We start from the raw sequence: 17,740 nt of genomic DNA on the forward strand, positions 1-17,740 counted from the left end.
GTAAGAAGCTTCTTGAATGCATGTCTTTGGGCAAATATGTGGTATATTTGAACCATCACAATGCTTATAGGTCTATCAGTCATTTAGTATATCAGTTCGTATCGGCCTGTGGAGCTCGATACAATTGTTAATGTAAAATAAAAAAATTTAAAGATCAAAAAACATTTACACAAGATTGTTTACACACACACAATAATATATATATATATATATATATATATATATATATATATATTATATATATGTTTCACACGTGATTGTGTGTTGGTTATTTCTATCATATTCACTCAGAAAGGTAATTCAAATAAAATGCTGCCAATTGGGTTACTAACGAGTCGGGAAGTTGGGGGAAAACACGCTGATATGCAAGGCAGTTAACCTGCCCAGGTAAAGCCTCAGGTAGTGGTACTTAGGTTCCAGCTTCTTTTACGACTTGTGTGTCTTGGTTGGCAGCAGTCTTGTCTTTCAGTTACAAAACCTGGGTTCAAGAAGTGGGAATTCAAGCCCAACTGGTGGCTATTTTAAAGGTGTTTAGTCTGAACTGTTCAGATTCTAAGTCACAAATGAAAAGAAACCTCTTTTATTATTATTAATTATAAAAGGTGATATGAGCAAACAGAAATAAGCAAGATAAAGACTTTGGGGGCCAGTTTAACTAGAACACAAACCAGTTATAAATGTCTAAGACAAGATTACAAACGTTTGATAAAGGAATTTCCCGCTAAGTAAACACTATCTATATGTTTAGCCACGTAACATAAAATCAAACTTGAACCACTTTCATTTAGCAGAGCACATATTTCAGAACTACTGCTATATAAAAAATGAAAAACAATAAAAGGCTACAGTCATCAGCAACATTGCCGAGTTAAAACAACCCAACCATTTCCACAGAGTAGAACAGTATACTGTATAGGATTTAGGCCAAGCGCTGGGATCTGTGAGGTCATTCAGTGCTGAAAGGGAAACTGACAGTAAGGAGGTTTGAAAGGTGTAACAGGAGGAAAACCTTGCAGTTGCACTATGAAACCCATTGTTTGTTAAGGTGGAAAGTAAGATGGAAGAGAGAATATGAATGGAGGTACAATAAAAGGAACAAAAGGGGTTGCAGCTAGGGGCAGAATGCACACTGCAAAGAACCTTAGGTAGTACATACAGTGCACTACATGAGGTGCATTGACAGCACTACCCTCCTATGGGGTTGAAGTTACTGTAGGTGAGAGAGAGAGAGAGACTTATAACCAAGAGTCAAAAGTTTTGAAGCTACTGTTGATGAGGAAAATATATAAATATAAATATCTATATATATATATATATATATATATATATATATATATTATATAAATATAGTTTTGAATATGAATGAATATAGTAAATGGTATGAAAGAGATTGCAGCTAGGAGTCAAAGGAAGTTGCAAAGAACCCTAAGTAATGCCTACAGTGCTGTTAGGTGCATTTCACTTATTACCTCTCGAAAGCATTATTATGGATTTTTGGCTTCTCGGCAATGCTGAGAACCTAAATTCAGCTAAGATACCTCTTTACTGTACAGTATATACTATTGATCAGGTAGCCTAGCTAGCCACGGAGTCAGAAGTTCATTTTTGAAAATTAACTTTCGACTTCTCTCGGTAGCTGCCCACAGGAGTTCAGAATAAAATGAATAATAAAAGTAAGAAAACTGTATTTACCAATAGTCAGGTACATGAAAAGTTTATTACAAAAAATTCACTGAAGAAAGAGTAAACTACAGACTTGAAAAGAATATACTCTAACTCGTGTAGAAAAATAGTTCTGTGTCGCAAGAATCCAGGTATGCGCTTACAAGTTTTACTTAGATGTACTCGTATTGGTGAATGTGTATGCCAGGTCCATTACAACTGCCAAAAAAAATTCATGAATATGATATAAATTTTAATACTATATTTTCATCATCTTTATAGATCTTTACAATTACTGTACATAGCTTCATTATTCTAACTTCTATTCTTAGCCCTCCGACAAATAATAATAATAATAATAATAATAGGTTTTATTGAATATCATTGCTGCTTCAGCCACATTTATTTTGTAGAAGACTTTTTCTGTTTTCCTTATTGCGGACTTCTCTTCATTGGAGGTGCTTGCTAACAGCTCGCCTATATTTTTCCCCCCGTGAAGTGACAAATATAGGCAAGCTGTTAGCACAGAACTCCAATGAAGAGAAGTCCGCAATAAGGAAAATAGAAAAAGTCTCCTACAAAATAAATGCAGCTGAAACAGCAATAATATTCAATAAAACCTATTTAAAAGAGGGTCTGCTGCCAAATTATAATAATAATAATAATAATGGTGCACTGCATAAAATACAGGGTAATCATCATACGTCATTTCTCTCACCAGATCTCCCTTACTCTAATGTAAATACTGTGTAAGTATTTAAGTATAGTATACCTCACAATACATAATGCAGGCAACATTTCCACTCCCAAATCACACAGGAATATTCCTGGACTCCAGCATGGCTGACCTAATGCTTTGTTCTCAAGTGAAGGGGGACGGGATATTGGAGCAGACCCAAAGGTTAAGTTAGTTGATAACAGTTATAGGCTAGAGGTAATAGATGAATAGGGCTGTCCATTACTTATCGTCCATGCCCAGTGTTCTGCCTTCACTTATACATTCAACTTTATATTTCTTACCCTAATTATAGCTGTTCGTGAACAAATCTTTGAATCTCAGAATTTGATTGCCTCATTAAATTACTTTGTTATTAGCAATAGTGAATTATAAGTTTGCTGAAAAAAATAACTATTACAGTCGAGGACTGTTAATCAAAGATTGGCTCTGCTTCAAAAAAATAAGGCATCAATTTCTAAACACATCTGATATTTAAATACAGTAATTGAGCTTTACTACACCAACAAGGCAGCAAGGTTTTACATTTTCCTTAAATGCTAACATAAGGCACTGAAATTCCAAATATCAGATTACGTGGGACACCATTAAGATGGCAGCCATGATACAGAACATGTGAAGAAAGCAAGCATTAGATGATTTATATTACCATATATTTACTGTTCATATTCAATAAACACAGTAAACATGTGAAATAGCACCCACTATCACAAAAGTTATTACACCCTAACACTGTGCATTTTTACACTTACAAAATAGTTACTTATCCTGAATATTCAGTATTGTACTTCACCTCTACATTCTAATGTTCTTACTTTGTAGAATACTACATGTCTGTTATAATGACAAGTACACCTTATAATATCATTTAATGTCCAGCGTTACATTATTAAACGTGAGAATTAACAGAATATGAGGTAAGCGGAACAATGAAGTCATTAAAATCAGTATTGCGCTCACATTAAAAATGTCCTACCACTGAAAGCCCCTTCAACAGAATGCACATATATCAGTCTAGTTAAGACACCAATTGATGAAATTTAACCGTGGCGCTGAGCATACTCTTAATGTTAATTCCAAACCCTTAACTGATGAAGTTCAAATTTATAAAATACACTTATTACAGCTATTTTGGCTTTGAAAAACAAATTATTCAAGTTCCCAATCAATGAAATTCATTACTCCATATGAATATTATACTGTATAAGCCTAAAAATGGCACATTACCATTACATGTTCAGATTCCTACGAACAGTTAAATATCTGTACATCATTCTCAGAATATGAAGTGGGTTAGTATAAAGGACTAGACAATTAAATCAGTAGATTATGCCTTTAACTATACATTAGGATTACAGTAAGAGTTGATAGCTTTCACTTACACCTGACTAAGTTTTCATTGTTTTGTAATATTAACTAATATTTCTGGGATCAGTTTGATAAACTTTCTGCAGTGTGCATAGAATGCTTTGTAGCCAAAACTTATCAGTTTTACTTTAAATTGTTGCCAATATGAAATATCCTTGAAGCACAGTAAAAATAAACTCATACTGTAATACCTTAGGTATGAAACGTTTACAAGATTACAAAAAATAAGCCATAAAATGTCATTTAAGAAAATAGGTCTTGCCTCTTACACTGAAAAAGCAAAAATCACCAAGTGCACATACAATGAAGTCCCTGTTAACTGTGATGCAATTATGCTGAAGAACAGAACATTACCCAACCTTCCCAACAAAGTAAGTACTGATAACTATACAACTGAAGGAAACACTTTCCCCTAACATCCCTCAGCATTCACTTAAGCAGTTTCTTGTACAGGTGTCACCTCAGTGCCACTGAATTTCTTTGTTTAGCTAAAATGAACAAAATTCAAGAATAAAGTAATGTCAATAAATGCCTCTGCCCACAATTATGATACCATAAGGTTAGTAATCACCACCTAGAATTGACTGACTTGACACTGATGAAGGTGACCATGTATATCTGATGATGATAAAAGATACTGCAACTGCTGAACCTAACCATCAAGCTCACTACTTAAGACAATGAAAAAGAGAAACAGCCACACGTAACCTTATCCAAAGCCAGTGAGCCCTTACACAGTATGATGTAATTTGTTACATTCCAAATCAGATTGAGGACATGTAATCAAGTAGCAATACCAAGGTGCAAGTCCCTGGCTGTCAACAATCACAAGGTTCTTCAGGCCTCAGACACTATCCTGAATTCATTCAGCAGAGCTTCAGCTCTCTGACTCTAAAGCCTCAGGTCCTGATTTCACCTGCCCTTCTCACTGTAGTTTACCGACGACTCCTACATCACCATCGGACACTTCCCTGTAGTTGTTCCTGACCCCTAAGTGTGGATAGCACCCTTCCCTTATGGGACTAACTGTAATTCAAAGTAAAGTGGTTCCTGGTCCACACTGTTGATCATGGGAAATAAAATGGAATATTATAGCAGGAAAGTCAGAAACTTGAAAGCAAATAATTCTCTTGTAACACCTAAAGATAATTTTTTTCTCTATTTCTTTGTTACTTACTATATTATGCTGTGTGTCATTAGTAGGGGCTACAATAATTATACTTCATGAAGTTTGCTGAGACTTTTACTATGGTATAAATGAAACAAAGATTTATATCCATTCTCTCTCTCGTGCCCTTAAAAATATTTCTTACTGAATCAACTTTAATTTTAATCTTTCACTTATGAAAATTAGTATGGATTGTATTCTGTGGTATTCGGGGAGATTCTGTGAAAGTATGGGATGAAAGACGATGTAAAAATTCATTCTCTCTCCCTCATGTGCATCATCTTGATTAACAGTGTACTTTATGTGTAAACTCTATAGAAAGACTAAACTGTAGTTTTATTTTACAGACTTTGAACAGATTATCCATGGCTGTCATTTTGGGTTATCCAATTTATCCAATAGGTGCTAAGGTAGAATTATCACTGACAACAGGGAGTTCAGTGTAATCATGTTGTGTGATGGTGACAGTAATGATGTACTAACGAACTGTGTTGCTTTAATGCTCCACCATATAAAACAATTAGGCATGCACATAAAACCCCACATGGGTAATCTTGTCAACAAATTTCAGTGCCAAAAATTACTTGATTATTATGTAGTTTCACTGGACAACAGAGTAAAACTACCTAACAATCTTTGTTCTTAAAATATATTAGAAAAAACCTGGGAAGAAGCAAGGAAAAAACAAACAAGCGTCACTGTCGAGTATTCTGAAATAGGTAATATTTGATTATTTTCTTAGCATACTTAATACTCATGTACAATGCCCAGAATATTACATATTAAAAGCAACACTAGAAAACTTTGTACAGTGTGAAAACTTACAGATTTCACAGACACTTGACTTACAGTAACACACAGAATAGGATCATAAAATGGTTCTCCAACTTGTTGTATATCTGTTACGAGATACAAAAAAGTAAGGTGTTCCGGAATATTTAAAGGCAACTTACACTTACTTCCACAGCAATGTAAAGTTTCTTTGTCTTTCCAAAATGAAAGGCATGAAACCTTAGTCTCTGTCTGTGAGGAATAAACTAAAGAAAAACCACATGCTAGAAAAAAATTTCACTATAAATTTTGCAAATAATGAAAAGCCTAATGAACTGGTTTCATAGACATTACAAAACTTTTTGTGAAAGGAATGACATTGGTTGACCTATCAATCAATGAAATCACCTAGGGGTGACATTGCATTTAAACACGTTTGAACCTATACTGGAGACATGCACCACACAAGACCAACATAATGTAAAGTATTTTCCGTTTTTTGACAGCCCCACTTAATGGTTTGATACACACAAAGATGTTACCTATCTTGTCCTTTGAGTATAGTGACTTGTTCCTTTTGAGAAAGGCAAAAAATTAATGAGTGAGTGGCAGAGCTAAAGAATACAATTAACAATCTCACAGGACAAAAACTAAAGATGAAACTTTACAGAAATATAAGGGCCTTCAAAGTACCCTTACTTGATGGCACATACAAGATATTTCAGATATTTTTGTAATATTAAGAGGCACTACAAAATTCTCTTAAACATTTAATAGGATCTTCATTCCCACAGCAGTTAGCAGCAGTAACTCAAAAAGGACAGGTACAACACTAGTAGCTAATACTGTGTTATTAAGATTTGATCATGTTCATGGCTATTTGATATCTGTAACCAGCTATTGACCAAACTGTTATAATAAACGTGGCTGCTCTAAGGTATGTAATAAATACATTAGTTAGCTACCAAAAATTAGACTGATGCTACACTGGATATTTATTTATAGTATGTATAGTATCAGAAGCCAAAGTTTCAAGTGAAATTATATAAGAAAAACTTACAAAAGAAACATGCTCATCACACAGGCAAGTGATATATCTTTACTAAGTACAACGAAAATACCACAGGGTAATTTTCATGTGGATTTGATGTAGACAAATATATAATTTGAGGAACAGCAAAGGAAAGTAAATACCTGAAGTGTGTGAAGGAATGATTTTGTAACATTCGATACCAAAAGTAATCCTGATCTGTAATTTACACAATGGACCAGCCATCATCAATTCTGATAAACACACAAGTACTGTGCCTCAGATTTTAGTAATCTGCTACATCGACAAAAAAAAAAATATATATATATATATATATATATTTGGCATATGGCTGAAACAAATACGCTCTCCATGAACACAATTCCACAGGCAAAATTTCCTAATTCTTTCAACAAACTAAAGTAGGGCAAATATTAATGACCACTGATGTAGGTTTAGAATACATTTATAAACCATAAAAAATACTTCATTCCATGCATAAATATGTAACTCTTTAGTATATTCTTGACTTCTGTAAGATTGCACTTCAAGAGCACCCAATTCTCAACTGTCAAAATTAGTTTGTAATTTCAGCCTTATAAAGGAACACCTTTCAAAAACTGACTCTTCACTGAGTCCATGAAGAGAAACCGGATTGAACATAAGGACGCACAGACATATAAGTAACAAAATATATGAAAGATCTTCCATCCATTACCAATCATTGAATAACTGAAACAAACCTAATTACACCTGTAGATCAAGAAAAATTTCTTTGAAAATGTATAAAATTTTATGATACTAAACATACCCAGAAGACTGAATTGTCTCTTCTAGGATCTGAAGGGTATAGGCCTTAATAATTAAAACTTAGTTTACTGCCAGTTCCTTTAGCTTTCATAGACCTTGTTATTCTCATACATGGAGAATAATCCTTGTGCACAATAGGGGTATTCTGCATACGCTCCCGCAACACTGCAGACGAAAGCACTTTTTCCTTACGAGCTGCAATAAAAAATATTCGTAGAATTTGTGTCCAACACAACTAAATGCTACTATTATACAGGTACAGGCAGTCCCCGGTTTACAACGGGTCCAGCTTATGACGCTTTTCAAATACGTTCATCAGAAATCATTTCCCCGGTTTACGACGCATGTTCCGGGGTTACGACACGTCGTACGCCGATCCGACGGAAGAAATATGGCTCTAAAACGGCAGAATAATCAAAATTTGGAGGTTTTTTTCATTGAAAAACTCAATAAAAATATAGTTTGCATTGTTTTCAGTACAGCCAAAGCATTAAAAGTAAGATGTTCTCAGGATTTTTGACAATTTTCGACGATTTTTCGGTTTATGACGCGGCGTAAAAACGGAACCCCGTCGTAAACCGGGGACTGCCTGTATAGAGACCACATAATGAAAATAATTATGTTACTATGACCGAGAAAAGAGGAAGTAGGAGCGGTTAGTCAGTTAGATAAAGACATTGAAAAAATGAAGGAAATAAAGCACATACAAGGATCTACAGGTAAAACTGGGAGAAAAACCCGACAGTTGCACTATGCAGTAATAGTTAGAGACGTTGGACAGCAAGCCTGAAGAAAGCAAGTGGGTGCAGCTATGGGCTAAAGGGGTGCTACAAACACCCATTAGTAATGCCTACGGTGCATCAAGTGAGGGACTAAAATGTGTGTTGTTTTATTTTTTATGTGCTACATCAAACATTACTATTTTTGTGTTGTACATAAATAATTCAACAAAAATATTTTAGAAGTATCCACTTATATTTTCCCAGAACTTTGTTCCTAGTATGCTTTAAAAATCAATGCTGCAGAGAATGCTTCATCATCTAACAAACACCTCCTTTTGGTAATGAGGACACAAAGTAAACATTTACAAAGAAACTCAAGACAAAGTAGCCAAAAAAAAAAAAAAAAATCCATCAAATGATAAAATCAAATACAGTAATCATACAATTTTTCAATTCACAGACCTCTCCCATTCTGCACCACTGCCACACAAGAGGATAAAAAAATATATATATATATATATATATATATATATATATATATATATATATATATATATATATATATATATATATATATATATATATATATATATATATATATATATATATATATATATATATATATATATATATATATATATATATATATATATATATATATATATATATATATATATATATATATATATAAACAGAGCTATTGCACATTATAAATGAATTTAACAATATCACTGCCACACTTCTAGATTCTTACAGGGCATACCCATAAGATCTGAGCTAAAATGAAATGTGAATACTGTACTGTATTGCAGCAAGGCAAAGTGAAAGTCGTTGGGCAACTAGGTAGGAAGCGACCAAAGGCACCACAATGAAATTCACTTGATGTTTCCAGTAGTCTTACCTGGAGAAAAAAATTTATCCTGTCTGATGGTTTCTGCCAACTTCTTCACTGGTGTGACAACTTTGAAGAAACCAGCATCAAAAACAGCCTTATCTGGGCTTTTGACACCTGCAACATACACAATCAAATGCATATAAATGCACATAAATCCATTCATAAACTTACATAATAATTTCAGTGCTTGTAAACGCTGGCTATCGACTGATTTCTGGGAACCTCAAGTACAAAGAGGAACATGAGCAATTGGACAAATATTTTTTCATTTAAGGAAGTTCAAGTATATTCTGTTAATACAAAAGTGAATAAAAGTTGAACTTGAAACCCTGAAAGCATGATGCAAAATCAAAGAACAAATAAAGTAAGAAATTGAAAATCGGCTCATCTATCAATCAGTCCATATGACTGAAGAACCTTAACTCAGTGGTCTAGTTAAACTAACAAGTAGGAGTTTTTGGTAATTAGCCCATTTTCACTACTTAAAAATGACAATTACTAATACATGAACACACTTGTGCTGGCCAAGCAAGATTTACGCTTAATCAAACCTCACTGATTTGAGAATTTCTACTGAATCATACATGAAAAACTTCAAATGTCATCTTAATCATGACCAATCATTCTGCTTAATGCACTGTCAACTAGTTAATCTTCATTTTGTATTTCCTACCATGGTATTTCTTTTCATTTGCCATTTTATTTATTAGTTTGCTTTTAGGCTTTCATTTCCACAACCATACTGTCTAGAGTTCCAAGAATAAAGAAAAGATACCTATGTTTTGCTATTACAAAATGGCTGGTGTGCAGATGGTATCAAAGCACAACTTGGTGTTTACAGTGGTTTAAATAACAGAATACAGAACTCTAATGCATATTTACAAGCAATTACGTCTATTGATAACGATCTATTGATAATGACCTTTATTAGACAATCTTGAATACATTACTCATGGTTAAAGCTCAGAGGAAAATGCAAATAACTGGAAAATCTTTTAGAAACATTTACCATGGTCTATTTGCAGACACTCCGTGGACATGCCACACTGATATTTTTATATCTAAAGAAATCACTGCCCCAATAATAGGCATGGACAGCTATTGGATGGAGGCTGGTTACATGAGTAATTAACAAATTTCAAAACTATGCGAGAATCCTTGAGCAACTGTCAATGTACAATAATTTGGCTAAGGTAACAACTTCCTTCAAGTACATAAATCAACAGATGTAATAAATACGTTCACTTAGCTCAACTAACTTCTAGATGCCTTACCTTTTGGTGTACTTGGTGTTACAGTCTTGTTTTCTTTATCTTCGTCATCTGAAGGCTTACGAATTGTGGCCTGAATTCCTCCTCCGGGGGCAGATTGTATGCTGTCCTGCTTTGGAGCAGCTGCATCCTGCGGTGAAAATCATTGTGAATTCCAAAAGAGAGAAAGAGGGAGAGAGTGTGAGAGTGTGTGTGATGTCAAGAAAATTAAATCTTTATACAAATACTTTTCCACACAATTACATTTCCTGAGACTCATTTCACAATATATAACCTCAAATAAGCTTAATATGAGGCTTTCATCTCATATTAAGATGCCTCTCAGAGAGAGAGAGAGAGAGAGAGAGAGTGTCTCCAACACCCATGATAGCAATTTCAAAAGATATGAGTGTATATAATGGCATAAACCTTTGAAAATGGCTTCCATCTGCTTTACAATTTTAGTCTACCTTTTGAAGTTCTTGTCACAATCACAATTTCCTTTAGCTTCTTCCATCATTTTTTATTTTACCTATGTATTTACTTTCTCCTTTCTCTTCTCTAAGTACTTTTCTATGAATCACAGACACCTGAATACAGTATGATGAAGCAGCACAGTAGCTTGCCGAGAAATGCATCAACAAGAGAAGTTATGGAAATCCACTCAAGAGTAAATTCTACCCAAGAAACTCTACAATACCTCATGATGTTCTCCCTTTTTTACTTAAAGCATAAAAGACAATCTTTCAACATTCTGCTTCATCTTTCCTTAACCGTCTAGAATCTAGCACATCATATGCAGATATCAAACATTTACAAGATCTAGGAAGGTTTGTGAAGACTGTTGCTATGAATGGATAATATAACCCCTCACTATTGTCTTGAAAATATAAGTCACATAAAGCAGATTATAAGCATTAGTAGTTTACGACTATGTCACATTTTTATGACTTCATTTAGTTTCACCTGAGAGAACATATCACATTGGAAATGAGGACGTGAGTGTAGTTGGGTTGAAGGAATGCGATAAAGAAGCATTAATAAGGTCTAAAACTGAAAAAGTTGCCACCCTACAGTTATGTGCATGAACATCACATCTATCATCACAGTTAAAATCCTCATTGCTAACCACCAATTTTTCTACAAAATACCCTTTCTTATCTCAGACTACTTTATCATGATATTATTTTGGTTACATCAAATTTATCTGATTCCATCTAATAACTTTTTCAGTTAACAAGTTGCCAGGGTTGTTACTTCTGAGACTTTTACTTTACTCCATAAAAGGATCTTATTCCATCATTTTGTGCTTAAAATTTTATGCAATCTAAAACACTCGTCTTCTTTCACTAGAAACTGGGATTAGACAGATATTCTGGCAGTGCCATTTTTTGCACTTTAGGGGGTATATTTATAAACTTCACAAACAGGAACAAAGATAAAAGTTCCTCATCTATTTAGGAGAATTCCATAAGTTCCCTCTTCATATAATTTTTAACTTTATCCTAGCAACGAACTCCTAATGCTGTACTGAATTACATTATAAATTTACGATTTCCCTTAGCGCCAATGATACAAAACGAATACACGCAATCTCAAACATGGTGCAAAAATGCAACTACCCAAATGACTTCTATAAAACTTGATACTAAATAAACAATCAAAACCAATATCCTCTGGAGATATTCAAGTTGGCAAGTCACATATATGGTCTGCGAAAATACTTATGACGCTAAACTTTTCACTGTCTTACTTCTTAGATTTAAATAAGTTTTTAACACATACTAACCTTGAGTTTCTGTCTAGCAGCAAGAATATGTGCCCTCATACCACTGCTTGCATTTTTGTTAAATACCTTGGGCTTGGCAGGTCCATTCTGCAGTTTCATTACTGGGGCTTTCTTCTATAAGAAAAGAATAAAAAAATTAAACAGTCATGTGCTTTGATCACATGTAACCTAAATACTCAGTAGAGATAAAAACAAAAATCTGTTTTAAATACCTCTCCTCAAGCTTATGTGCCACCAGCAAAGTTCTGAGGGTTAGTACCATAGCATTTCAAAATGAGGATTCAAACCTCTAATGAATTCCTATTTTCTTTTCATCTCGAACACCATTTACCATCAAATCTAGGTTCTCAGCTATGCCCTTTCTCCCTAATCTTTTGGGCCAAGTCCCTGGTCAACACCCTGCTACTTTCATAACTAAATATTTGTCCCTCAACCCTTTTCATCATACTGCCTAATCATCTAATCTGTTTTCTAGTATTTGAACACCCTTCTCTTAGCTACTGTTTACTGTATTATGAAAGTACATGCTGTACTATGTTTTAGGTTTATCATTCCTTGCTATAAAAAATTTAAAACGCTGCTGTAGGGACAACTTGTGACACTCTTATTAACAGGAGCTCAAGATGTGCTATCAGGCTCAAAACCTCAAGAAAATACAATATAGGAAAACTCATAAAAATATCAACTCCTACCAAAGGAAAATCACAGCCAATGATTATAAAACAGTACATATCGGTCATTCCTCACCTTGACTTCTACTGGAGTTTTTGGTTTTGGGACTTCCCAGTTATTGGTCTTGAGGTCTGAGAGCTGGAAAAACTTCTTCTTGACGTCTTCAACCTGAAATGAAATGCAACTCTTTTTAAGATACTGTCTTTTACTTGACAGTGATAAGACTAAAAATAGCCTTCATATTGATACTGGTAGAACAGAAATCAACAAAAATTTTGTTTATATGAGCAAACTTACCCAAGTCATTGTACAGATATTAGCTGATGGCTCTCCTGACACTAATGAGGAGTACAGTGCTAAAGTAACCTAATTAAGATCTGACGAACCAGTGTCTTGAGGCTAAATTTTTAAAAAATGTACAAATCTGAAAGAACAGTATAAGGCAAATAAAAAAAAAAAAAAAACTCTGGAAATTAATGCAATTGCTATCAGGCTGTGTGTTTAAAATAAACAAAAATGCTGAGCTCTACAGTAAACCAAGACAAAAAAAAACTAACAAAATTACCTGAAAATAAACAATATCCCAAAATCCTTGTAAGTCCTGGCAAGTAGTTTCCTTCTCACCTCTTTTCAATTCACAATCATCAATTAACCCAGAAAACTGGACAAATCTCTCCCTCATCAATAACTCAGCCTGGCCTGAAACAGATTGGGAATATTATGATTAGTAAAGAAATATTTAACCTAATAGTTTTCCAGCTCACAATATGTACTATAGTTGTGGCGGGATCTTTGTATCTAAAAAAATAAATACACCAATATTTTGCACTGAAATGACACCCTGCTGAGAATGAATGCGTCACATTTATACCAAACTATAATTTTGTATCATTCAATGTTTTACAATTCAAAAATTTAGCAAATAATTTTTCACTTAAGTTCAAAACCTACTAAGAAAACTTTCGAGTGCAAAGATTATAAACAACTAAGAACACAATTCAGGTTACTTTTTTTGTATAAAAATCAGTTACCCTATATTGTCTCTCATCCCTACCATAAATGATTGTGGTGCAAGATATTACAATACAAAGTGAAAGTCCCAGCCATGAATGCAGCATGAGGTGAGAATATACCAGAGACTCGTGGCAAAAGGAATATGAAGAAAGTTTTAATAAAACTTGGTGAACAGAACAGAATGAGAGAAACTGAAAGAAATTTTAGCTAGACAACATCACAGAAGGAAAATTCCAACTTCGTACATAAAACCCACCAATGAAATAAATATTTGCATAAAGGTTGTAAAAGGCGATCTGGAAAAGGTTTGGAAAAGCATCAAAAGACAACTGGAATTTGGAATCAATTTGGAAGAGTAAAGGTGAATCTTTCGACGGTCACAGAGAGCGGATTAACTTCAACACTCCATATATTTGCTAAGCGAATTTGTGGTCAGAGATCTGGAAAGGTTATGACAGCATTCCACAATAACTAGGTTATGGACAGAAGTTGCAGTCTGCCAAGGAGCAAGCGCCCCAGCCAGCACAAGGCTAACTTAATCTAAAACGATCGGAGAGGAGACACACGAGGATAACAACCAATCTGCCCACAGCTATATAATTAGATTCGAGACTTCAAATATTAAATTGAATAAAAAGGTACGTCTACCATGAGATAAAAGGTTATACCTATACAATAAACAGCTTAAGACAATAATGTACTCAACACTGAGTGTCATTTTATACTGTATTTCCCACCAAAATCCACTATAGATTCTTACAACCTTATGCTACATAAATCCTTAAGTTTCTGTAATATACATGCATACACCATTAGGCTGAAAAATTAACTGACACTGGAGAATAGAAACTGAGACCAACAACAAAATCAGAAAACGTGGCTCAATCAAAACCTTTAATATCATTTATGCCAACTTACCTTTGGATCTATTTTCTCTTTAGTGCTATAGTGTGATAAGAATACATAATTTAGCATCTAATTATCTGAATGCTATACAGGTAGTCCCAGGTTATCGGCGGGGGTTCCGTTCTAATGGCGTGACCACAAGCAAAAATCGCTGATAACCAAAAATCAGTGATTCTCGGCGCCGATAACTGGAGATCGGCACCTCTCTCAAGTACATGTCGGCGCCAATAAGCCCCATAAAACCAGATCACCAATAACCAGGGATTACCTCTATAGCATTTTCCAGTTATCCAGCATTAAAACTAACAAATTTATTGATACTTAAGTCCTAAAATTAATGTCAAATAACAATATCATATAGCAGCAGATCAACTCAAAATTATTAATAGTCTGTAGTTGTCAATTTCATGCTTTATGTGACTGATCAAGACACTAAACTGCTTACCTATGGCCACCAAGATATCACCTTCTACATTTTGAGGAACATCCTGCAATTTGCAGATTTCTCGCCATTGAGAACAGTGCCCTTCAAGAATTTCTCTTTCACTCTTCAAAAGATTTCTGAAGTAGTGAACGTTTAACGGATTTTCAACGTGCACCATCTTGAAGACTTTAATCTGTAAAAACATATAAAAGTAATGTAAACAGAAAAATGAAAATACATAAAAAAAACCTGACTGACAAACTGCTGCAGCATCTTATGCTACCGTACTACTGTCTTGTCATAGCCATTTCAAAATTCAAATTAGGGTCTATAGAAACAATCACTTTTACTGAGCTCTTCACACCTGAACAGCTGTTTACACATGCCAAGAAATGGTTAACATTGACATGAATACTAATTATATGAATTTCCCATCTCACCTAACATACTGTCATTCCTGAACTCTATCTACAAACCAGAGAAGCAGAGATGTTCGATTTCCTCAAAATTCTATGAGTCCGTATCCCCAAGAAATGTTTTTGTTTATCCACGTTCCCCCCTTTAATCGCCCCCTTTTCCTAAATTTCTGCTTCTGTAAACAGATAAACAGTTCATTTTTCCAATGTTTAACATGATTCAATAAATATTTGATATATCTGTGTGCTGATCTTGACTTTACGTAATGCATTGAATTTCGACCCCTAAAACTGTACGATTACCAAAGTGTGGCCAAACGTTGGAAAGTAACGAGAGGCTTTACCTTCATTTCCCTAATCACAAACCACGACAGATGAGACTGGCCACAATTGCACTTATAGTGAATATATAATTGCTGAAAGGTAGCCTAGTGTTGAAGACATCGAGGAGTCACCTGTCGGGTGTATGTTATCTTTACAATACACAATTTATTAATTTTTATTTATTTTAATTTATTTTTATTTATTTATCACACACACTCCAATCATAGAATATTACGAGAAAATTAAAAATAAACATTGGGTCATGGCTGACCCACGGTAGAGTACATCTACGATAGGCTAGCAAAATGGTTGATGGAAAGATACCTACAAAAATAAACATGATACCTTGATTTTAATTTTTCTTATACTTTGTGTTGCTGATGGAGATGTTGTTTATTATCGGTCAATTATTATTAACCTCGTGTCAATTATTATTAACCTCGTAACTCTATCCAACATCGTTGGGGACCCCTTGGGAACGCAGGGTTTTAGGTGGGGAGAAAGACCGCTTGTCAAGTTCGTGTTATGGAATGGTTCCACGCATGCGCAAGTCATTAGAGAGCCACATGTTCAAGAAGGGATTGGCTAAGAAAATCTATAAGAAAACGAACTATACTAACCTAATGTACCCTAACCTAGTTGGCCATGTTACTTAAGAGGGGGGGGCGCCCCCTAAAGGAATCTCCACATTTTACCAAGTTTCCCTAGGGTATTAACACTGCGCATGAGTGATAGCATTCCAGGATGGCCAGCATACAATAACATATCAGTTCTGAGGTTAATTACGGGTTAATTACAGTCGAACGCCAAAAATAACGGCAAATTCTCGGTAAGCAACAAATTCCTACATAAAAAGTATATAAATTTCCAATTTCTACCGAACTTTCTACCCAGACTGTAAAAAATACAAATCTCATTGTACCAAAATCCTCTCGATGTCACTTTGGAACAGATAAAACAGCCAAATAACGTAATGTTATAATTAGGATGGATCCTCCATCATAGGTTACGGGCCTACAACACGAGATGCTCCGCTACATATTTCGCTCGCTAAAAAGCGTTCGTAGCGATATAACCTCGACTGCGTTAGCTTTTAAATTATACCCGAGTTTACATATAACTTCAACAAAGTCATCATGAACATGCACACGCAGTTTATCTGCAGAAAATGAGATAGATTACCAACTTAGTCGGGAGGGAAAACGCCTACACACGGAATTCAAACTTGTGACGTCACTCAATGTTGTTGGCGTTAGCAGCCAATCAAAACAGAGGTTGGTTACTGTTGAAGGGATCGTTAATATATATTATTATCTTTTAAATCCTCTAAATGCTAAATCAGTGAATAAGGTCACTAATAGTTCATTATTCCATGATTATTCATTTAAATAGAATCATAATATCTTCTGTCTCTTAGTATTGAAATGTGCTCATGCAAAGCACTGACGATGTATTTTGAGGGCTCGTTAATATAAGGCATTAAGTTTAAATTATCTAAATACTAAATCGCCTGTTAAATTATTAAATTAATTAATTATTCCACATTATACATGTAACCATAATCTAAATATCTCCTGTTTCTTAATGTTGAAAACTGTGCTTTCTTAGTTGCATGGACACGATAAATATGCTTTCTTTGCTTGGAATACATGATTTTACTAGTTTTCTTTGGAGCTTGCCATGTTAAACCCAACGCAGTAAGAAACCTAGCTGAATGGTCTAATCACAGTACTGTTACGCTTAATTTATGTTTTGGGTATTATTTAATGGTAGATTCCGTCGA

The 17,740-nt window shown here is 34.5% G+C and overlaps 1 protein-coding gene across 2 annotated transcripts; it reads right to left on the reverse strand.

Moving 5' to 3' along the window:
* Positions 1-1,668: 1,668 nt before the first annotated feature.
* LOC136831193 (disks large-associated protein 5-like) lies at positions 1,669-17,226 on the reverse strand. 2 transcript variants are annotated; one of them, XM_067091180.1, is made up of 8 exons: positions 17,140-17,226; positions 15,239-15,410; positions 13,439-13,572; positions 12,949-13,041; positions 12,202-12,315; positions 10,437-10,563; positions 9,169-9,276; positions 1,669-7,740 (listed from the first exon to the last, which is right to left on the reverse strand). In XM_067091180.1, exons 2-8 carry the CDS (start codon positions 15,393-15,395, stop codon positions 7,592-7,594), a joined length of 882 nt encoding a protein of 293 aa, XP_066947281.1. In that variant the 5' UTR covers positions 15,396-15,410; positions 17,140-17,226; the 3' UTR covers positions 1,669-7,591. The 2 variants fall into 2 exon arrangements, with proteins under 2 accessions (XP_066947281.1, XP_066947282.1); XM_067091181.1 differs by having other exon boundaries at positions 17,144-17,209.
* Between the last annotated feature and the right edge of the window lie 514 nt (positions 17,227-17,740).

The sequence above is a fragment of the Macrobrachium rosenbergii genome, chromosome 48, assembly GCF_040412425.1.
Source record: "Macrobrachium rosenbergii isolate ZJJX-2024 chromosome 48, ASM4041242v1, whole genome shotgun sequence".
NCBI lineage: Eukaryota > Metazoa > Arthropoda > Malacostraca > Decapoda > Palaemonidae > Macrobrachium > Macrobrachium rosenbergii.

What these genes read in the sequence shown, in the direction of transcription:
- LOC136831193 (XM_067091180.1), bottom strand. Translation starts at nt 15,395, where the DNA reads ATGGTGCACGTTGAAAATCCGTTAAACGTTCACTACTTCAGAAATCTT. An exon ending in AACACCAAGTACACCAAAAG is followed by an intron (nt 9,277 to 10,436) that starts GTAAGGCATCTA and finishes TGTATGTTGCAG; the next exon opens with GTGTCAAAAGCCCAGATAAG. An exon ending in GGATAAATTTTTTTCTCCAG is followed by an intron (nt 7,741 to 9,168) that starts GTAAGACTACTG and finishes TTTTTATTGCAG; the next exon opens with CTCGTAAGGAAAAAGTGCTT.